The 24,088-nt window shown below is 43.0% G+C and overlaps 1 protein-coding gene across 3 annotated transcripts in view; it reads left to right on the forward strand.

Annotated features, from left to right (window-relative positions):
• Nucleotides 1-24,088, forward strand: part of LOC126272116 (villin-1) — a 355,803-nt gene that overhangs the window by 243,360 nt on the left and 88,355 nt on the right. For 2 of the 3 annotated variants that reach the window (XM_049974713.1, XM_049974715.1), the window contains one exon: nucleotides 15,984-16,077. In XM_049974713.1, the coding sequence (XP_049830670.1) occupies nucleotides 15,984-16,077 (94 nt within the window). Of the gene's footprint in view, nucleotides 1-4,093; nucleotides 4,169-15,983; nucleotides 16,078-24,088 lie in introns of those variants that run through there. The other variant, XM_049974714.1, reaches the window with a different exon arrangement.

The raw sequence follows: 24,088 nt of genomic DNA on the forward strand, positions 1-24,088 counted from the left end.
CCCATGTGCTCAGAGCCATACATAATGCGTTCATGAACAGCACAGGGTTTGATATATGTGGAGTAACGATAGTTGTTGTTCGCATACCTCGTCATTTGCAAACTGCTAATCACTGCTGATGTCGATTCTTCCTCGGCTCATGCATAATATTTAGCTCAAACGGATAAAAGTTTCCATCAAGATGGAGAAATAGACAAACGTGCATTCGGGACAACGTGAATGTCGTGAGCGCTGTATACCTGAAATGAGTACTTTATTGTTGTTCTGTGGAGAATACACATTCCTCGATAGACACTGTAACATTTTCGCTACAGTTTCACTGTCTTCAGAGTCTGTAATCGACAATTTCATCGCGTATTTTTCGAAATCCCTACATGATGGCGGTCTAACTCTATGAAGATCATAACTTTCTAGCCGTTTGAAACCTGTTTTACCCGAGCGAGTTTGTGGTCAAATTGAATACTCGTCGCGGATGCGTGTCACCTGCTTTCTTGCAAATCAGCCGCCAATCACGTCGCGAGAGGCTCGCTGACGTCAGTGATCAACTGATGGCGAATGTAGGGTTAAAATATCTTGAGTATACTGCAGATTGCACGTACGCAGAAACAGGTAACTGTGACGTCGTCAGCTAAAGTCCAAAGAAAAGATGCTGTTTAGTGCATTTTAAATATTGTTTGCTGTGTTTGTAAGTATAGAAAGTAATTTAATGTACATGTTTTGAAATGTATGGACTAAACTTTTGCAGATGTTTCAGTTCTCGGGAATGTATGGAATTTACCACACGACTTTGTCAATTTTCTCCATTATGAATTTTACCATTTCTAAACTTGACTCTTATTACTTGTTCCTACATTTCGTAAGAAGGATAGTCCCCCATAAAGTTGTTTTCGGTGTTCAGGTACTAGACTGCTCAGTAGGTAGCCCTCACGTCACACACGCAGTTTTGTCGCTGACGTTTGAACGAAAACGGCCACTTGTGACAGGTGAGACTCAGTACAGGAGTAAAATGACGGTAGCGCTGCAGAGGGCTGACTTGGGAGGAGTGTCGAAAACAGCCTTAACTTGAGGCACAAGGTCACGCAAGAGTTTTGCGACAATTATACGATTAACTAGTGTTTCATGGTGTCAGTGGGAAAGAGATATAAACGGATTGAGTGCCAAATAGGAGGAACAAAGTTGGAACAGGTGGACGGTTTCAAGTACTTGGGGTGCATATTCTCACAGGATGGCAACATAGTGAAAGAACTGGAAGCGAGGTGTATCAAAGCTAATGCAGTGAGCGCTCAGCTACAATCTACTCTCTTCTGCAAGAAGGAAGTCAGTACCAAGACTTAGTTATCTGTGCACCGTTCAATCTTTCGACCAACTTTGTTGTATGGGAGCGAAAGCTGAGTGGAATCAGGTTACCTTATCAGTAAGGCTGAGGTTAAGGATATGAAAGTAGCTACGATAATTGCAGGTACTAGTAGATGGGGAAAATGGCAGCAGGGTGTCCAAACTGAGGAAATCTAAGAAAAACTGGGAATGAACTCTATAGATGTAGCAGTCAGGGCGAACAGGCTTAGATGGTGGGGTCATGTTACACGCATGGGAGAAGCAAGGATACCCAAGAGACTCATGGGTTCAGCAGTAGAGGGTAGGAGGAGTCGGGGTAGACCAAGGAGAAGGTACCTGGATTCGGTTAAGAATGATTTTGAAGTAATAGGCATAACATCAGAAGAGGCACCAATGTTAGCACTGAAGAGGGAATCATGGAGGAATTTTATAAGGGGGACTATGCTCCAGACTGAACGCTGAAAGGCATAATCCGTCTTAAATGATGATGATGATGATACGATTATCTGAGGAATCGTATCAAGTGGTAACTTGTGTTACTAGATCTACGACACTTGACATCAAGTTTGTTTCTGATGTTCTTGTGATAGGCCATGTCCGAAACACATCGATAAAGTTATTTTTAATAAGTGGATTCTTGTTATTTAGCGACACGATCGAGCTCAGGTAAACTTTCAAAGAGTATCTATCGTTAATTTTGAAAAACAATCCTTTTTTCCGTTACTTCACGGTTGATGCTTGGCGATCTTGCCGGTAGCTCATGGTCCCGGCTCCACAGTGCTGCCAACTGCCCACACACTACGTTTGCATGGGGCTCCCAGAACCGTATTTCGTAAATCGATTTCCCACTGCAGTTTATGGTTGTTCATGTAAACGCTCTAAAATCGATTCTGGAATCCGGTCCTAACAGCCAGTTTTCCCTTTCAACAATCTATTTTGGCTACCATGTAAACGGGCAGCTGTTTTTGAAACATGTTTGGGTTATCAGGTTACGTTTTATTTTTAAAACTTTTCAGCTTATGTGGATGGTGTGGCTTTTTGTACGTTAAGGAGAAATAGAAATACACTATGTGATCAAAAGTATCCGGACACCCCCAAAAACATACGTTTTTCATCTTACGTCCATTGGTCTGCCACCTACTACCAGGCACTTCATATCAACGCCCTCAGTAGTCATTAGACATCGTGAGAGAGCAGAATGGGGCGCTCCGTGGAACTCACGGACTTCGAAAGTGGTCAGGTGATTGTTTGTCACTTGCGTCATACGTCTGTACGCGAGATTTCCACACTCCTAAACATCCATAGGTCCGTTGTTTCCGATATGATAGTGAAATGGATACGTGAATGGACATTTACAGCACAAAAGCGTACAGACTGACCTCGTCTATTGACTGACGGACACCACCGACAGGCGAAGAGGGTCGTAATTTGTAATAGGGAGACATCTATCCAGACCATCACACAGGAATTCCAAACTGCATGAGGATCCACTGCTGGTACTATGACAGTTAGGCAGGAGGTGAGAAAACTTGGATTTCATGGTCGAGCGGCTGCTCATAAGCCACTCATCACGCCAGTAAATGCCAAACGACACCTCGCGAGGTGTGAGGAGAATAAACATTGGACGATTGAACAGTAGAAAAACGTGTGGAGAAACGAATCACGGTATACAATGTGGCGATCCGATGGCAGGGTGTGGGTGTGGCGAAAGCCCGATCAACGTTATCTACCAGCGTGTGTAGTGCCAACAGTAAAATTCGGAGGCGGTGGTTTTATGGTGTGGTCGTGTTTTTCATGCACCCCTCTTTGTTTTGCGTGACACTAACACGGCACAGGCCTACATTGATGTTTGAAGCACCTTCACGTGAACACTGTTGAATACCAATTTGGGGATGGCGATTGCATCTTTCAACACGATCGAGCACCTGTTCATAATGCACGACCTGTGGCGGAGTGGTTACACGACAATGACACCCCTGTAATGGACTGCCATGCACAGAGTCCTGACCTGAATCCTATTGAACAGCTTTGGGATGTTTTGGAACGCCGACTTCGTGTCAGGCCTCACCGACCGACACCGTTACCTCACCTAGTGCAGCACTGCGTGAAGAATGGGCTGCCATTCCCCAAGAAACTTTCGAGCACCTGATTGAACGTATGCCTGCGAGAGTGGAAGCTGTCATTAAGGCTAAGGGTGGGAGAAGACCATACTGAATTCCAGAATTACCGATGGAGGGCGCCATGAACGTGTAAGTCATTTTCAGCGAGGTGTCCGAATACTTTTTATCACATAGTGTATTAGACTGAGCATGAAGTTGTTTACATCTCTAATATTTCACTGAAGGGAAATAATGATTGCGTTGACTAAATCGGAACTGGAACAGCTGTTTCCCAGAGACCATATTTAACTGGGCTAGAAAATCCGCTTCAGACCTCAAAAAACACGAGGGCGAAAAATAGTTCCTGAATTTCGGTTTGCGCCCTCCGAAGGTGTGTCACGCGTAAACGTAGTGATAGAGCATTTCAAAAGTTCCGAGTTTTTTTCTGTTTCCGTGTGCGTGCGTAGTTGTAAAAGTGTGGAATGTAGTGCAGAGGAGGCGAGGTCAGCGACGCCGCGGAGCGTGTCGACATTAATCCGAAGCGGCGCGGCTCTCCGGAAGCCGTGCAGTTGCTTCCGGGCGGAGAGCGGCCGGCACGTTTTGATTGGCGGGCGGGGGACGCGCAGGTAGGGGCAGCGAGGCGCCGAGGCCGCGGCCGGCGTCGCCAGTCGCCAGCAGACGCGCGCGCCGCACGCAGCGCCAGCCGCGGACATGTGGTGCTTCCTCATGAAAGGGCAAGTGTTGCGTCGTGTGTGGTGCGGCTGTCACCTCGCGTGTGCATCCTAGTTACTAATACCGGCGTCGTTAATAAACTGAGTTCTTTTTCGCGAACGGAAGGAAACTTGTTCAAACTTAGATTTTCTTTACGAATGTATAACCATCTATCCAGCTTGTTTAATGACTTACTTGCTAAAAACTTATTACTGGTTTATGACACTTAAACATTCATCTTCTGATGGCTCTAAATCAGTTTCTTGATGTCGTTTTTAAGGAACGGCATCACAGAACCATCAAAATTTGTCATTTTATTTTATCCAGTAGAAATGGTTGGTGAAAGCTCGTGACTGTCAAAATAACTGGTTTCTTTAAAAAATAACTTATGCTGCTGTCAGTCACCATTTTCTTGTTATGTTTCTTGCGCGACGCGGTTCAGGAAATAATCCCATTTTTAAATGCGTTTTTTTAAATGTATTATGGCCTCTACATGTGTTGTTTTCGATGTGGGAGGTCCTGAATTAGTCTCTTGCCTTTAAAAACACATCCAATTTTGTAATTAATGTGGATCTTTTACATGGTTAACGGTGAACCTGGAAAAAGAAATTTTCACTCATTTTTTTTTCCCAATTTGCCATTCACTGCATGTAAAGATCCATCATTAATTAGAAAATTTTGTGTGTTTATAAAGGCTGTCCCAGGAGTAATAGTCGATATTCAGGGATATGACAGTACTGTACTGTACTGTATGTTAACCGGGGACCTAGAAACGAAGGAGAGGCTCCGTCCCCGCCGCAGCCATAGTGGTCCACAACCCAACGACGACTACCGCATTCCAATTGATCCCTCCGCCGCCCCACACCGAACCCAGGGTTATTGTGCGGTTCCTCCCGGGAACGTGTCACACCAGGCGAGTGTAACCCCTATGTTTGCGTGGTACAGTAATGGTAGTGTGCGCGTACGTCGAGAACTTGTTTGCACAGTGATCGCCGACATAGTGTAATTGAGGCGGAATAAGAGGAACCAGCCCGCATTCGCCGAGGCAGATGGAAAACCGCCTAAAAACCATCCACAGACCGGCCGGTTCACAGGACCTCGACACAAATCCGCCGGGCGGATAGGATATGATAGCAATGATCATTCAAAGCAAAAAAGTGTAGTAAACGTAGGTTCTAAAATGCGTATATTAAGAGCTATGAGAACTTCTTCATATTCTATACTGTGAAACAAATCTGTTCTACTACAAGCTCTTTGCTTTTTGTGTTTTCTGAGGTGGTAGTATGAACCAAAACAAGAAAAACATGGCCAGTAAACATGGACTCTTAAAGTACGTAACTTAGGATTTCAGCAGTTCATATTCGCTGATGTGAGCAAATATCTTGTAGTGAACAAGTGCTCGTAGCTCTTAAGGTAAACATCTTGGAACCCATGTTTCAAATTTGCTTTGGTCCACACTACCTCCGCCCAAAATATGAAAAGCAAGGAGCCTGCAATAGAAGAGATTCATTTCGCAGTATCGCAGATGGAGTAGTGCACATGGTATGCATTTGAGAGCCCATGTTTACTTGAGTTTTTTGCCTCGAATGAGCGTTCCTATCATGTACTTGAATATTGACCATTTCTCCTGAGACACACTATGTATCACAGTGAAGGCAGCAGAATAGTGTTGCATCTCACACAACGAAAGCATCACAAGCTTGAAAATGGCCATAATTTCCGAAACGCGCTGTGCAAGACATAGATAAAAGAAAGTCGCAACTGACAGCAGTAAATGTTATTTAATAAACAAACCCATAGAGGCTGTAGTTTTTATTCGTCCATAGACAATCATTTTCTATCTTCAACTTCAGGATTATCACCACATCAAGTGAAAGGAAGCTTCCTTGGCATAAAGTATATGGTTGTTTTCAGACGCAATATCTGTGACATATAAAAGCATCTGCCACACATTTTTCAAGGTTATGGTACCACCTTGGGTATATAGTATGCTGGATACTGCAATGAACTCTCCCTACCCCATTCATCGCGAATAGCAAGCGGGAAGAGAGGAACTCTATGTACAAGCCAGATCTTCGGCATCATTACGCGAAGTATATGTCGAAGGAGGTGATTTTTTTTCCCCCAGTTTCGGAACCTGAGTTATCGCAATTTTGCGGACAAGCTACTCCACGTCTCACTACGTCTTCCTTGTTGAGCACTCTTTCGTTAATTCAATTTTCTGATTGTACCAGACCGACGAACAGTTCTCAACAATTGGTTGAATGAGGGTTTTGAATGTTACCTCGTCCTTGGGTAAATCACACTTGTGTGATATTCTTTCCTTAAATCTGAATCTGACATGGCTGGATTTATGTAGATTACAGAGTTGCAGGATGATTCAGCTGCCCCTACTCATGAGTTTTATGCAGCAAGCAAAGACTTCAAATGCCGCATCCAAGACTTTCATATTCTCTCGCTCGCTAAGTGCAAACTTTTAGTCCTACAGACAAAATGAACAGCACCTCTTTGTAATAAATTTAATGTAGTTAAATTCTGTACAAGGATACATTTTTGCTAGGGGCCATAGTTTCGAGATATTCAAGAAAAACGTACAAAAGTACCTTTTAAACGCTTTTTTTAAATAACTCGAAAACCGTGGTCTCCAGCAAAAACGCACATCAGTACACAGTTCGGCTACATGAAATTTCCTGCAAGAAGTTGCCGTTCATTATTTCCATAGAACTAACCGTTTGCGAATAACGAGCGGCATGGTGTTGGAAGACATCGCGGGTTGCATAAAACGTAGCGGTAAGGGCAACTGAATCAACCAGTATAAAAGGTGCACTATAATTAACTGCGAAAGCTAACACAAGTGAAAGTACACGACTAACTTCAGATGAAGTACTGTCCCAGATAGTACTAATGAATCTGAATAAACTGTCCAATTATGTATCACTTCTGAAAGTTCTCAGTTGGAAAAGGACCATATGCTACGATATGAGCTTGACCGAGATCAGCTTGTCGAAATACAGCGAGTACCGATAAGAACCAGTGAATAATGCAATCATTCCGAAATGAGTGAATAAAGTCTTTCAGTAACTGAAATACTGAAGTTCCGAATTGCAACAAAACATGGTAGCAGGTGTTTTTTAAACTGTGCTGAGTCTCTAAAAACCACCCAGCCTCCCTCCTCTCTTTCCACAACCTCTTTGGCCGCACCTTTTTCTCTCTCGCTACTTGTAAATACTGTACTCCTAGTATGCAATTTGAAGAAAAATTATTTAGAGAATGAGACTGGGGGGAAATTCTTGCACTAAACAAAGTTGCAACAGACAAGCTTGATGGATACGAATAGTGATGTGATAATTCTTGATTTGTTGCCCCTGCGTAGCATTTGGTTCAAATGGCTCTAAGCACTATGGTACTTAACATCTGAGGTCATCAGTCCCATAGACTTAGAACTACTTAAACCTAACTAACCTAAGGACATCACACACATCCATGCCCGAGCCAGGATTCGAACCTGCGACCGTAGCAGCTGTGCGGGTCCGTACTGAAGCGCCTGGAACCGCTCGGCCACAGCGGCAGGCACCTAGCATTTGATCGTGTGAAACTGTGTACCTGGCGATATGCGACTTGATGACTAAGAAATAGGCGACAGTGAAGAAATGGATTATGTGCAAATTGGTTGTCGGTGTATTCTGCGAGAAGGTGCTTGCTGCCACATGCAGTTGTGTGCAACAGGTGCAGTTGTGCAGGTTACAGGTGTGAGTTACGCTGGCGTCGTCCTGCGAGCCTGACCGCGTGGCGTGGGAGCCACAGTGAGGGCCTGCCCGGGGGAGGGAGGGGTGGGGCAGGGGTTAGTGGAGGGGAAGGATGCGGGGGCGGCGGTGCGTGACGCCGGCACGCTGCGCCTGCGCAGAGCGGGGTCGCGGTTGAAGCCGCGGCACACGGGCCTCCGTAGGCTCTGTTCTCCGGAAGTCGCCGTTTACTGCTCCGTTTCCGGCTGTACTGTCAGAAAAATGACCAGAGACAAACGCTCCTTCGCAGACTACATGAACTTTCACTGCGGGATTATGGAACTGGCTCTCAACGTAAAATACACGTAGCCTCCCATGAAGGGGCAGTTCTCGGACACTGTAACAATAATTTGCAGCACATCGGAGCATTATCTGAAGCCAGTTTCTCGCTAAATTGGAGAAAAAAAACTGCTGCGTTAATTGTGTATCTCAACAGCTGCGTATAAGTAAAGCTTTCATCAAGCCTAAGGTTGGTTTCATCTCCCCAGTTACAGTTTCTCACTAGGCGTGGCCCTGTTGGCAGCGGCATGTCGTGGCCCTCCTCCGACCTTTGAACTACTTACCCAGCCAACGGCCAAGGCAGTCAGGTACATTTAGTGTTACTTGACTTCCGAAAAGCATTTGAATCAGTACCACAAACTTTATTATCATCGAAAGAACAACCGTATGTGTTAGCGAGTGAAATTTAGGGCAGGACTGAGGTTTTCGTGTTGTTGTTGTGGTCTTCGGTCCTGAGACTGGTTTGATGCAGCTCTCCATGCTACTCTATCTTGTGCAAGCTTCTTCATCTCCCAGTACCTACTGCTACCTACATCCTTCTGAATCTGCTTGGCGTATTCATCTCTTGGTCTCCCTCTACGATTTTTACCCTTCACGCTGCCCTCTAATACTAAATTGGTGATCCCTTGATGCCTCAGAACATGTCCTACCAACCGATCCCTTCTTCTGGTCAAGTTGTGCCACAAACTTCTCTTCTCTCCAATCCTATTCAATACTTCCTCATTAGTTATGTGAACTACCGATCTAATCTTCAGCATTCTTCTGTGGCACCACATTTCGAAAGCTTCTATTCTGTTCTTGTCCGAACTAGTTATCGTCCATGTTTCACTTCCATACATGGCTACACTCCAAACAAATACTTTCAGAAATGACTTCCTGACACTTAAATCTATACTCGATGTTAACAAATTTCTCTTCTTCAGAAACGCTTTCCTTGCCATTGCCAGCCTACATTTTATATCCTCTCTACTTCGACCATCATCAGTTATTTTGCTCCCCAAATAGCAAAACTCCTTTAGTACTTTAATTGTCTCATTTCCTAATCTAATTCCCTCAGCGTCATGTTGATGTTCATCTTATATTCTCCTTTCAAGACACTATCCATTCCGTTCAACTGCTCTTCCAAGTCCTTTGCTGTCTCTGACAGAATTACGATGTCAACGGCGAACCTCAACATTTTTATTTCTTCTCCATGGATTTTAATACCTACTCCGAATTTTTCTATTGTTTTCTTCACTGCTTGCTCAATATACAGATTGAATACCATCGGGGAGAGACTGCAACCCTGTCTCACTCCCTTCCCAACCACTGCTTCCCTTTCATGTCCCTCGACTCTTACAGCTGACATCTGGTTTCTGTACAAATTGTAAATAGCCTTTCGCTCCCTGTATTTTACCCCTGCTACCTTCAGAATTTGAAAGGGAGTATTCCAATCAACATTGTCAAAAGCTTTCTCTAAATCTACAAATGCTAGAAATGTAGATTTGCCTTTCCTTAATCTAGCTTCTAAGATAAGTCGTAGGGTCAGTATTGCCTCTCGTGTTCCATTATTCCTACGGAATCCAAACTGATCTTCCCCGATGTCGGCTTCTACTAGTTTTTCCATTCGTCTGTAAAGAATTCGCGTTAGTATTTTGCAGCTGTGACTTATTAAACTGATAGTTCGATAATTTTCACATCTGTCAACACCTGCTTTCTTTGGTATTGGAATTATCATATTCTTCTTGAAGTCTGAGGGTATTAAGCCTGTCTCATACATCTTGCTCACTAGATGGTAGAGTTTTGTCAGGACTGGCTCTCCCAAGGCCGTCAGTAGTTCCAATGGAATGTTGTCTACTCCGGGGGCCTTGTTTCGACTCAGGTCTTTCAGTGCTCTGTCAAACTCTTCACGCAGTATCGTATCTCCCATTTCATCTTCATCTACATCCTCTACCATTTCCATAATATTGTCCTCAAGTACACCGCCCTTGTATAGACCCTCTATATACTCCTTCCACCTTTCTGCTTTCCCTTCTTTGCTTAGAACTGGGTTTCCATCTGAGCTCTTGATATTCATACAAGTGGTTCTCTTGTCTCCAAAGGTCTCTTTAATTTTCCTGTGGGCAGTATCTATCTTACCCCTAGTGAGATAAGCCTCTACATCCTTACATTTGTCCTCTAGCCATCCCTGCTTAGCCATTTTGCACTTCCTGTCGATCTTATTTTTGAGACGTCTGTATTCCTTTTTACCTGCTTCATTTACTGCATTTTTTATATTTTCTCCTTTCATCAATTAAATTCAATATTTCTTCTGTTACCCAACGATTTATACTAGCCTTCATCTTTTTACCTACTTGATCCTCTGCTGCCTTCACTACTTCATCCCTCAAAGCTACCCATTCTTCTTCTACCGTATTTCTTTCCCCCATTCCTGTCAATTGCTCTCTTATGCTCTCCCTGAAACTCTGTACAACCTCTGGTTCTTTTAGTTTATCCAGGTCCCATCTCCGTAAAATTCCCACCTTTTTGCAGTTTCTTTAGTTTTAATCTACAGGTCATAACCAATAGATTTTGGTCAGAGTCCACAACTGCCCCTGCAAATGTCTTACAATTTAAAACCTGGTTCCTAAATCTCTGTCTTACCATTATATAATCTATCTGAAACCTGTCAGTATCTCCGTTATTCGTGTTAGGGAGGACATAACATGTTACCTTGGATGGATAGACATCGATTGATGTAGAAGTAACATGCGGTGTGCCCGACAAAAGTGTGTTGGAGCCCTTGCCCTTAATTATTAACAACTTTGAAAAATAATAATACACTCCTGGAAATTGAAATAAGAACACCGTGAATTCATTGTCCCAGGAAGGGGAAACTTTATTGACACATTCCTGGGGTCAGATACATCACATGATCACACTGACAGAACCACAGGCACATAGACACAGGCAACAGAGCATGCACAATGTCGGCACTAGTACAGTGTATATCCACCTTTCGCAGCAATGCAGGCTGCTATTCTCCCATGGAGACGATCGTAGAGATGCTGGATGTAGTCCTGTGGAACGGTTTGCCATGCCATTTCCACCTGGCGCCTCAGTTGGACCAGCGTTCGTGCTGGACGTGCAGACCACGTGAGACGACGCTTCATCCAGTCCCAAACATGCTCAATGGGGGACAGATCCGGAGATCTTGCTGGCCAGGGTAGTTGACTTACCCCTTCTAGAGCACGTTGGGTGGCACGGGATACATGCGGACCTGCATTGTCCTGTTGGAACAGCAAGTTCCCTTGCCGGTCTAGGAATGGTAGACCGATGGGTTCGATGACGGTTTGGATGTACCGTGCACTATTCAGTGTCCCCTCGACGATCACCAGAGGTGTACGGCCAGTGTAGGAGATCGCTCCCCACACCATGATGCCGGGTGTTGGCCCTGTGTGCCTCGGTCGTATGCAGTCCTGATTGTGGCGCTCACCTGCACGGCGCCAAACACGCATACGACCATCATTGGCACCAAGGCAGAAGCGACTCTCATCGCTGAAGACGACACGTCTCCATTCGTCCCTCCATTCACGCCTGTCGCGACACCACTGGAGGCGGGCTGCACGATGTTGGGGCGTGAGCGGAAGACGGCCTAACGGTGTGCGGGACCGTAGCCCAGCTTCATGGAGACGGTTGCGAATGGTCCTCGCCGATACCCCAGGAGCAACAGTGTCCCTAATTTGCTGGGAAGTGGCGGTGCGGTCCCCTACGGCACTGCGTAGGATCCTACGGTCTTGGCGTGCATCCGTGCGTCGCTGCGGTCCGGTCCCAGGTCGACGGGCACGTGCACCTTCCGCCGACCACTGGCGACAACATCGATGTACTGTGGAGACCTCACGCCCCACGTGTTGAGCAATTCGGCGGTACGTCTACCCGGCCTCCCGCATGCCCACTATACGCCCTCGCTCAAAGTCCGTCAACTGCACATACGGTTCACGTCCACGCTGTCGCGGCATGCTACCAGTGTTAAAGACTGCGATGGAGCTCCGTATGCCACGGCAAACTGGCTGACACTGATGGCGGCGGTGCACAAATGCTGCGCAGCTAGCGCCATTCGACGGCCAACACCGCGGTTCCTGGTGTGTCCGCTGTGCCGTGCGTGTGATCATTGCTTGTACAGCCCTCTCGCAGTGTCCGGAGCAAGTATGGTGGGTCTGACACACCGGTGTCAATGTGTTCTTTTTTCCATTTCCATGAGTGTAGTAACACTAGACTTTCCGTAAAGAATGTGTTGATCTTCAACGAAGTACTGCCTGAAAAGGAGGAAAAAAATGGACTAATATTTGCAAAAATATTAATAGTAACCCCAGACTTTGCGTAAAGAATGTGTTTATCTAAAATGAAGTACTCCCTGAAAAGAAGGGAAAAATGGACTAATATTCAGTGTGATCTTGACCAGATTTCAAAGTTGTGATATGATTTGTAACTGCTTTAATGTTCAGAAATGTAAAACTGTGCCCTTAACAAAACGAAAACAAAATATAGCATTCTATGATAACAATAACACTGAGCAACAATTGCAGTTGGTCAACTTATACAAATACCTTTGTGTAACAATTAGTGGAGTTCTGAAATGGAACGATCACATAGGTTCTCTCGTAGATAAGGTTTATGACAGACTTCAGTTCACTGGTCGGATGCTAGCGAAACGAAGTCAATCTACAAAGGAGATCGCTAACAAAACATTGGTGCGACCCGTCCTAGAATATCACTCAACAGTATGGGTACTGCAACAAATAGGAATAGCAAGGAGTATTGACTGTATACGAAGTTCAGCACAATAATCAGCCTTTTTTTTACCGATCAGGAGGCGTCACGAAGAAGCTTAAAAAATTAAATAGGTAAAACCTTGAAGACAGTGGTCAACTATTCTCTGAAATCCTACTTAACAAAGTTTCAAGAATCTACTTTAAGTGACGAATCTAGGAATGTACTACAGCCGCTCACGTATTAGTGCCACAGTAATCACGTAGAAAACGTTAGACTAATTACAACTCGCATAGAGGCGTTTAGACAGTCATTCTCCCCACGCGAATTACTACATGTGAAAGGTTCGTTGATAGCGAGAGGATTTCGATGCACCGACTAGTATATGAGAGAGCAGCACACTGCATATACTGTATCATTGGTCATCATATGATTTCAGTTAAGAAGATTCTTCAGTTTGTGATACAGCTTTGGGCGGATAGTGTGCTGAATGCCTGAGTGAACTGATGAAAAATTTATAAGATAATAGACGCATATATATGTGACAGATGCATTTTCGTTTTGCAGATTACACCCGTTATCTAGAGTCATAAGCTGAGTTCCGATCCGAGAAAGAATTCCGAGGATACATGTGTTCAGCAAAGGGGTTCCCTCTGCAGTCTACAACTCTTGAACTGTAGGACTAGTGATGACACTGCCACTTAGTCCGAGACTTCAACATGTGACGCAACAAAAATAAATCTATATGCATGTTATAAAGTTTCATGGAATAGCTTCTGCATTTTCCATGTCATGATTATAAACACGCCCGCAATAGCATGCAAGCATCCTGAGATTTTCCCTAAAAGTTTGATCTGAAACTTGAACAGATTATAGGTTAATGATCGACCGACAATGGATCGCAAAAACCTTTTCTAATTCTGGATAAACTCCGTAACGCTGTCCAGCTCTGCTAGTTAATATGACTGTGCTCCTCTGTTGATTCCCTTCCGTTGTGTTATCTCTACCTGAAAGAATACATCATATCCATGAGAGTAAGGTGGTTTACATGCAAGAGTGCAGATTCATTCCTTGAGGGACTTCCACAACCACTCAGCCCGATGAGCCAAATGAAAGTATTCTGACTGCTCAGATCTATATAGAGGTATAGTGGCTGCCTTGCTCCGTTCATTCTTCCTGTTGAGACTTTAGATGATGAAACTCTTACCGTCAACCCACACAAAACATCGTTTAGCTCAGTCATAGTTACTTCGCACCAAGTCTAGGTTTATAGCAGGTACAGTAAATTGGCAACATCTCTTAAAGCAGCAGTGTCAACAATGAGAGGCTGATGCAATGAGCTTGCATCTTTGTGACTCCAGCAAGCCAGACGGGAGTACTAAATCGTTGCATACCGCGTGGAAACCAAACCTTTACAAACTTCTAGCGACAGATTTCTCTGCCTACAGTACCTTCTGAAGAATTGATGCGAGAGTTTTTTCCTTGCCCGCTCAGCTTTGTGAATCCTGCTAGCAACTAAACCGTGGGAGGGAGCGCAAATTAGTGGGAATCTGGAGGTTGTGAAGAACCTACTTTCCTAGATGCTTCACAAGCGCTTTCTTCTTGCTCTTCTCGTAATTCAGCTAGCACACAGTGCCGTGTATTGTCAACGCTCTGTGCCTTCTTGCGAGGAATATGCCAGCCCATAGACAAAGTTGACGAATCAGTTTTTGATATTAGGAAGGAAAAAAATTCCTAATGTCCTGCAAAATTGTATTTATTTGGTCACGATCCGGATTTCGGCCTCTCAGGTGACAACACATGAAGATGGTCTGAGAAGCGGAAAGATGGTAGTGACCAAATAAATATAATTTTGCAGGACATCAGGAAGTTTCTTCTTTTTAATCTTAAGTTCTGCAAAGCACCAACGGAAAATTTAGTTAATGTTAAATCAGTTCTTGACTGACGACTACATTTTAATTTTAAAGAATACATTTGAATGACTCAATCCGTTGCACACGGAGTAGGTCTGCCAACGAATTCCCGATTAACTCAATATTTCGTGGCAGTATAGACAGTTCTCAGGCAGTAATGGGTGTATTTACTTTAAGTGTACCAAAGTGAAGTGTCAAATGATTTAGGATCGTAAGGGATTAAAAAAGAAGTGAGGAATTACATACAGTACTCTCTCTCTCTCTCTCACACACACACACACACACACACACACACACACTCCCTCCCCTCCTCCTCCTGGCGAGACAATGAAAAGTGCTTTTTTTCGCATTTCTGGATATTATTTGCTTCACTAACAATTCTTAAAGGTACAGAGTGATCGTGGACAGAAACTGATAAACGGAAGGGTAGATTACTTAAGCGGTGGACAGATGCTGAAAGACGGGGCAGATTACTGAAGCAAACGTGTATCATTGCTACCGACGAGCGACATTCGTTAATCTTAAGGTAGTTACTTGACCTACAACGCTCAAATTTTAGTCAATGTGAATGGTAGCAATCTGAGGAACATAATTTATTTCCATAACTAAATATCTGAAGCAACTTACAGAAACTGAAATTTGACTTAGAAAGTGTGAAACAAAAATCTACCTTTGAAAGTCGGATTATTTGGTGGTTAGGTTTTTCATTGTGAGTTTGTCTATCATCTAAGGGAATTGCAATATAGAACTGTGTGTTGCTCTTGGTTTATTATTCTCTTCCTTTGCAATCCATAAATCATTAACCGTGTATCTCAAAGAAACAACTTCATCTCTAACGTTCTTTGTTAAATTTGAAGCATCCTAACTCTGATCTACGGAGATTAAAGTTAATGTGCGAGAATGCAGCATTGTGCCTTCGTCTGTTGATACCAAACTGCATCCCACCATTATCAAATTGTACTCTGGTATTTCTTCGCAGAAGAGAGCGCAGGAAAATTTCGCATGTACTTGTTCCCTGACATGCAAGACAAATGCTAAATGCATGCCAGTATATTGTAGTAGATTTTAAATTATCGAAGCTTTTCTTTCACTGTTTTCATGGTGGAGTAACCTAGGCCCCTCTGTGTTTGTTGCAGGTATCCAGACGCTGTAGCCATGACAGCCGCCGTGGACCCCGCCTTCAAGGCCATCCCCAAGGGCAGTACGGCTTTCATCATATGGAGGATCGAGGTACGCGCACGCACCCAAATCTTCGTCGTGGGACATACCGACACTCTGTCAGCCTGCCTTCGTTTACTGATGCAGGCTGGTACAGCGTTATTGTAGTCGTATACCGTGACGGCGTTGTGTTGTATTGTAAGGCGCCACGTATACCGTTTTTATATGTATACGTGTATGTCGTCTCTTCTTTCCCTAATAGATATCAGAGCATGAGAAACGTTTGTTTGTATTTACCTATTTGTTGTTGACAACACACAACTACACGGCTGATTCCAGAATAGCTAGCTTAATATAATGTAAAGATAGCGGGTTTCGATGCAGCGTTATTTGAGTGTGATTCACTTAAGCTTTGAGACTCTAAGAACCAGCTACTCTTAATCAGGCCCAAAACTCGACTTGTTACGAGCGCACTTACAACCAGTCTGTTACAATATTAATAATACGTAAGGCTCTACACCAATATAAGAAAATATCACTGTTCATGTAATAACAAAATATACGAATAAATTTCTTTATATCTTTCCATTTATTCAATCAAATGCTTTCAAATGTTTATTTCGCACCCACAAATCATTCACACCTCGATGTAGAGTGTAAATGTGTGCATAAAAAAAAAGTACACTGTTTCTGCTGATAACCTTGTATGAGCCTTTTGGTTGCTAGGCTACTTCGATCAACAGGATTTATATTGGATTTGAAATTGATCTTTCTATCAAAACTTACGTCCTCCATAATGGCCCATCAACAGTGGGATAACCATAAAATATTCTACCCTTTTGCGATAATTAAGAATCCGCGTAAATTGTATTTTCGCTAGTTTAAAGCAAACCATCGGCGGCGCGAAAACATGATACCGCGACACACTCTCGACCCTTACTAGCATATCACGAAATTGACCTGCATACATCTACAACCAATTCCAAGGTCATAAAAAGCCCCACGCGATTGTGTCCAACTGAACTTCGTCAAATCAATTATTTCTCCAATCGTAATCACTGATCCCGACACTGACCGTTCACAAAAGCACAATTAACACTCTTTTTTTTTCTAAGAGTAAAAGAATGACGTCAAGTCATCTACATAGTTCTTAAAATATTTTTCCAAATTACCTCAAACATTTATAAACATTATATTTTAATGGTAATCAGAAAAAATATGATTTATTATCGGAAAATAAAACATAACACATCGCAAATCGCACGTAACTAACTGACAGCTTTGCATAGCGTCGGGACTTAATCACGCAAAATTATGTACCTGTAATGTTATAGTCGGATGTAGTTGGTAACCGTTCAGACGGGAAAACAAATTCTCGTCACCGATTCACGATCGTTTGTGACGGAATAGCTCTTTCCGGAATATTTATAAAAGTACTTAAAGTCGTTTGCTAACTGTGGTATACGCATATTACACAAAGTAGCAAAACTAATTGTAGAACTATTAGAGTAGATCTACAGAAAGTCGTAGTCACAACGTATGTATCAAAATAATATAAAGTAGTGTTGAAATGAAAAGGCCCGAAACGTCGGGTTGAAATTTGCGTACGCTGCTTTGGGATAACGTAGTGGGACGTCTAGGGACGCGGATGTAGTGTGTTTGTGACTTCCATGCTTTTGTTCAGCAAAAAAAACTTCTCAAATGGAAACGCTTCAACTCGGACGGCGAACTGAAGGACACAGTGGAAGACTGCCTTCGTCACAGCCACAGGAATTCCGAAAACAGAGAATCCCTCGGCTCGTGAAAAAGTGGGGTAGTTGGCTCAGGCCTCTGGTGATTACTTTTGAGCAAAGCCTTCGATTATATCCACAGTGTTGCTTCATATCTTTTCTATGGAACACCCCTCATAAACTTTTCAGAGCAGTGATACTTAAACATAATTCCTGTCATTTAAAAAGTTACAGTTTGTAATAACATGCATTCGAAATGGTACGATTAGGATTAATTAAACAAGTTACAGGCGATGTTACATCAGGAGGTATGTACGAGGGTTAGAACTTAAATAGTAGCAACTATTTATTCACAACCGATACAGAAGAGTTACATGTTTACACCTGTTACTGTCCTTCAAAGTAGTCACCAGCGTTGTGTAGAATCCGTTGTCAGCGATGTAGAATGCGTAATATACCCTTAGCAGAGCCTGTTCTGTTGATGGTGCGAATGGAGTGGTCTTCTGCCTGTCGAATCTCTGGAACAGTTCTGAAGTGAATGCCACGACACTTCGTGGCATTCATTTTATCTTCGGAATCGAACTAAAGTCACAAGGACTTACGTCCGGGGAGTATGGTGGATGGTACAGTACTTCCCAGTCCCATCGACCGAACAGAGCAACCACAACTTGCGCTGTATGCGCCCGCGCATTGCCGTGCAAAATGTTGGGTTGAAACGTCCCCTTGGAAAAATTATACAAGACTGTGCTTAAACTGACACACAATATTTTTAGCGCAACGCAATCTGACTTTCAAAAATCCCTACAAAAGAATGGCCCTGACTAACATTAAACTATACCTTTCACAAATCTCTTACCTCACCAAAAATCTTCGTTACTCGAACTACTGCAATACGGCGAGCACCACTACTGCCAGCTAAATAAAAGATTCAAATTACGGAAGGCACTAACTACTGATAGGTATAGTTAGCAAATGAAAGATTTTAATAGAGAACAAACAATGTATTTACCTTACTAGTGTTCAAAAGTCATAATGTATATAGCAGTTCATGACATCCATTCTTACAAATTTCAAAACTCCGCCATCTCTCTCCACCACTGCTGGCGGCTCACCTCCAACTGCGCAACGCTAAGCGCGGCTAACAGACAACTGCCCAACACTACAATGGCGAGTATTACAACAATGCCAACAAGCCACTGACTGCACACAGCACAGCCAGTGATTTTTCATACAGAGCGCTATGTGGCTTTACCAATAAAAAAACCTAAACAGCCTACTTACAGGGTGGGTTGCGCAGAAAGTGTTGCCGCTTCTTTCGAAAACCTGGTTGTTTTTGGAGCATCACCTGTGACCAGCTTTGCGAAAAGAACCGGCAACACTTTCTGCGCAACCCATCCATCATTTTGCACGACAATGCGAGGGCGCATACAGAGCAAGCTGTGGCTACTCTGTCGGTCTATGGGACTGAGAAGTACTGTACCATCCACCATACTCCCCGGACTTAAGTCCTTGTGACTTTGATTTAATTTCGAAAATGAAGGACCCACTTCGTGACATTCGCTTCAGAACTGTTCCAGAGATTCACAGGCAGTTGACCGCTCCATTCGCACCATCAACAGAACAGGCTCTGCTAACGGTATACTACGCCTTCCACATCGCTGGCAACGAGTTCTACACAACGCTGGTGACTACTTTGGAGGACAGTAACAGGTGAAAACATGTAACTCTTTTGTATCGGCTGTGAATGAATAGTTGCCACTACTTAAGTTCTAACGTACGTAAATTTAGACCCCTACAAAAATAATACCAAATTTCCTACCGTGCCACGATTAAAATTTACGTGAGTAAGGATGCACAATACAAACAATTTAAATGTCAACCTACTCACAACGCCGCACATCCAAACAACGCTGTAGAATTATCAAGGAATTGAGGATCAGTTCCAGGAAAGAGAACTGACAACAATTATGAAGCAGGACTCTCTCTCATACGGATCAGCACAGTAGCACGTCACTGATTATCACACACATGTTGGAATTAGAAAACATAACAAACGTTACAAAACTGTTTTAGTAGTGCGCAGTGACAGTTCAATGCTGCGGTCACAGTCACTATATAAATGGCTGCTCAGTCCACAGCTGCGCGAAATCTTTGTGGCAGTTTTATCTTCTTCTGCTGCTGCTTATCCATTAATGGATGTTGGCGGCCTTCTTCTGTGAACCGCAGTATGTCCAGCTGGTCTACACTTCGTAGTCCTGTCCACTGCTTTATGGTGCTCAACTAGGTTGTCCTCCTTCACCCTTGTCTTCTTTTTCCTTCAATCTTCTCTTCTGTTATTAACTGTAGAAGCACATATTTGGTATAATTGCGTAGGCTTCCGTGGCCAGAGTCAGTGACATAAAAGATTTCTGGGTAGGGTACCGCGTCATAATGTATAAAACTGCTGGTGATGACCGAACGAGGTGGCGCACTGGTTAGCACACTGGACTCGCATTCGGGAGGACGACGGTTCAATCCCGTCTCCAGGCATCCTGATTTAGGTTTTCCGTGATTTCCCTAAATCGTTTCAGGCAAATGCCGGGATGGTTCCTTTGAAAGGGCACGGCCGATTTCCTTCCCAATCCTTCCCTAACCCGAGCTTGCGCTCCGTCTCTAATGACCCCGTTGTCGACGGGACGTTAAACACTAACCACTACCACCACCTACTGCTGATGGAGAAAAACCAACGTTTCGGCCACGGGTGCAGCGGCCTTCTTCTGGGTTATACATTATGACGCGGTACCATACCCAGCAAACTTTTATGTCGACTGATTCTGGCCGTGGAAGCCTACGCAATTATGTTCCATGTTTAACTATAAGGAAGAGGAAATGTACCAGTATTTCTTAGCAAGTGGAGAATTTCATAAATTATAGATTTCTAGGACAAAGTATGATTAAATTTTGTCTAATCTATTTACGCGTAGTGAATTGACACACAAAAAGGTTTTTAGTTTATCTGTAAGATATTCTTGTGTAATAATTCATTATACACATATATTTGTACAGCCTATTACGTAACGGAATTAGTGTGTTACGAAAGATTCTTAAGAGACGTGATAAGCTGAAAATGACCTTTCACAATGACATGTTTGACAAAGATTTAAAATGTCAGCACTACTGAGATTAGTGTGACAACTGACTGACAGATAGAAATGCACTTTTATTTTTCTGGATTGGAAAGTGAAGGGAACACAGGGGGAAAATCATTTCACCTGGCGATCGAAATATAGCTAACCATTCAACTTAGCACGTAGACGTCGTTTGCAGGAGATTTCAGTGATCTGCACAAGTATCACGACCAGGAAAGACACAAAACGTCTGGAGTACTTGCAACAAACAGGTGTTGTCGCCTGCTTCTCTTGAGAAGGGACGTTGTTGTCATTCGATGTTACCACGAAGGGAAAAAATGTAAATAATTTTCCTAGAGGAAAAAACTGATTTAAATACCTTAGGTGAAACATAATTTGACTTCTGCAAGACAGTAACTGGAATTGCTGAGGGGCGGGAGATTTTAAATACATTACAGTGTAAGAGGTAATTATACATCTTTAAACCAGTCAACGCCATGTAACATATCGCGTACTAACCAATGCTAATAATTCTATTTCTACGAACTCCATATAAGTACAGTGACGATTTCCTTTTCCAGTCTTGGCATTTCTAAATACCTCGTTCGACAAAAAGAAAACACTTAATGATTCATTCTTCCTTCCATCCGAATTACTAACATTAATGCTGTTTATCAGAGAGCAAACTGAAAAAGAACAAACGCAAGCAAATCGATCTAGCAGAGGAATACTTCGTTGTTTTGTTAAAGATAAACGTAAAGGGAAATTAACTCCATATGTGCGCTGCAAGCAGCCATTCGGTGTTTCGCGAATACACTTCGAATCTTTATTATTCATTCTCTTTCCTTTTTCATTCACGAATAGACAGAGAAAAGACATAACTGTATGCCTCCGCATGCACCCGCTTTCTTACATTGTTGTTACGGCCATTGGAAGATGTCTACTACAATGGCTTTCCTTCCAGCTAATTCTGTGTAACATTCCTGTGCATCCACTCTGCTCACTCGTGTTGACTGAAGTGGCCAGATACAGTTACAGAAACACCTCTGAATTTCGACCCTTTCTTTTTGTAAAGCGGATCCCAACAATTATCAGTCCTCATGAACAGGTAGTACAAAAGTCTTGTACGTCATTTAGTAGATTCACGTCACTGCCTCATAATTCTCCCCGTAGGCCGAACGTGGTTGTTCCCCATCCTTATGCAGGTTTCAAATGGCAGCTCCGTTGCATCTAGCTGTTAAATCGGTTTGTCACTCAAACCGTGTACCACTCCTTGCGAGCTAACATCCCATAGATGTTCGGGATCACATGCGGTTCCTCTTCGTCGAAATGTCTTGACTCAAACTCGTCTAGGGGTTGAACAGCACGTGACGCATTCCTCGCCCTAAATTAGACACTTGTGACCTTTTGGTTAAATTATCTGGCTGATGCTAAGTTTGCGAAATATTAGGTTAATATAACATATAACAACAGTACTAATAATATCGGGAACTAAATTAACGACCCATAAATGATGTAGGCCACACAGTTGTGACTTGGTTGGAATGATGTTTATTCAGAAAGCAAACTAATAGCGAAAGTAGTCGTATTCAGAGTTACACTCGAGTGCATATCCATTTGACACAGTTCGATCATTCACAATCCCATCACGAAATACAACTTATCTACGCTAAAGTTAAGAGTTGACACCAGGCTCGCGGCTGCTCACCGCTCGGAGACTAAGTCCCGCGATACCACACAACGCGAAATTTTATAAGTCGTTTCTCTTCCTAGCTGCTTACAGACCGAAAATCCTTTGGTGTCTCTAGCCGAACTGCCCGCTTTCGCGTCTGGGAAAGCATTGTCCCTCTGCCCATCCCTGGCCGCGTTTCCCGCGCCACGAATATACTCGCTCAACTGACTAGTGCAGTTCCCTTTCTTGAAGCCGTCCATCTGATTGGCTACAGCTTATTCTACATTATTTTACATTTTAACATATTTAAATAAATAAAGGTTGACCATTTTCACGTTCTAAATAAAGTAACAATAATATCCATTGTTAAATTCTTTTGCATAAAACCAATACAATTTCCTTCTTAACTCTGAATGTCACGGCCAGTAGCCTTGCACCAATGTGCTTTCTGATAAATAAATAACAAAAGTAATTATTATGCACTAAACTTTACAACAAATATTCTATTACATAATGATTCAATAAGGTGTCATGCTGTCACCGTTCAGTGAGTTTTGTGTGGAGGAAATGATGCTCTGATGCGTAACTGAAAATACTGATAATTTAAATTTACTATATCTTTCAAACAAACCGAGTTACAGAGTTGATATTTATCACATTTGTCATTTTAATGATACACTTCTATATGAAATGGCGATGGTTAAGATCGACTAAAGCGTTCAGAGTTTAGCATTCAAAAGTCTTTGTTACAAAACTTGTGAGTTTCACTTTAACAGTAAATCTTAAGCTATTATAGATATGATCAATATTCAAGTTTTATTGGGCTGACCATAAAAATTTATGGAGGATGGTAGATTAAAATTGCTGTGGCTTCATTCCCTGCATTTCTACAGAATTAAATAGTTTCCATATATGTTTCCCTTTGTAGTCGATCTTAGGTCAGCCATATTTAACACTGCTACGTCTCCTCGGCCACAAACGGCTTCTACTGGATTTCCCTATGACATAGGTTCTCGTCTGTCTCACTCGCGTACTACAGCACTTAGGCCCCAATAGACAATAGATGCCTGTGAGTTTCCCCATCTCGTGGTGAATCTGTGCTCTTTGTGCGATCCGGTTCTGGACGATATGGTTCGTTTCACGATTCCTGAAGGCTGACTTTTTCGGCTATATACTTAAATGAGAGCGAAAGGCTCGTTAACTGACGCCCTGCTGCTCCTGTACAGTTACTATGCTCTCATCACAATTAAGACAACCCTCGTGATTCACTACACTGTTTGCATTATATTGCCTAAGTTGTAGCGTCATGCAGCCAAGTTACAGAGTTGGAAGCTTTTAATGATAAGTGATTTTTCGTACTGCGCATTACAGCCAACTTGGTGCATACGGAGACAGCACTGCCACGGCCATGGAAGAAATGAGCTGAAGGAAAACACCAGAACCAGAATCTCAGCAGAGATTCAAATCTACAGCCCTCCGGGATTTGGAGCTCCCAGTTTTATTGCTGTATTTCTGATATCATCAATCCATGAAATTCTGTGAATGTTTATACAGATAGTTCCTTGCAAGTGAGC

The sequence above is a fragment of the Schistocerca gregaria genome, chromosome 5 (assembly GCF_023897955.1).
Source record: "Schistocerca gregaria isolate iqSchGreg1 chromosome 5, iqSchGreg1.2, whole genome shotgun sequence".
In the NCBI taxonomy this organism is placed as follows: domain Eukaryota; kingdom Metazoa; phylum Arthropoda; class Insecta; order Orthoptera; family Acrididae; genus Schistocerca; species Schistocerca gregaria.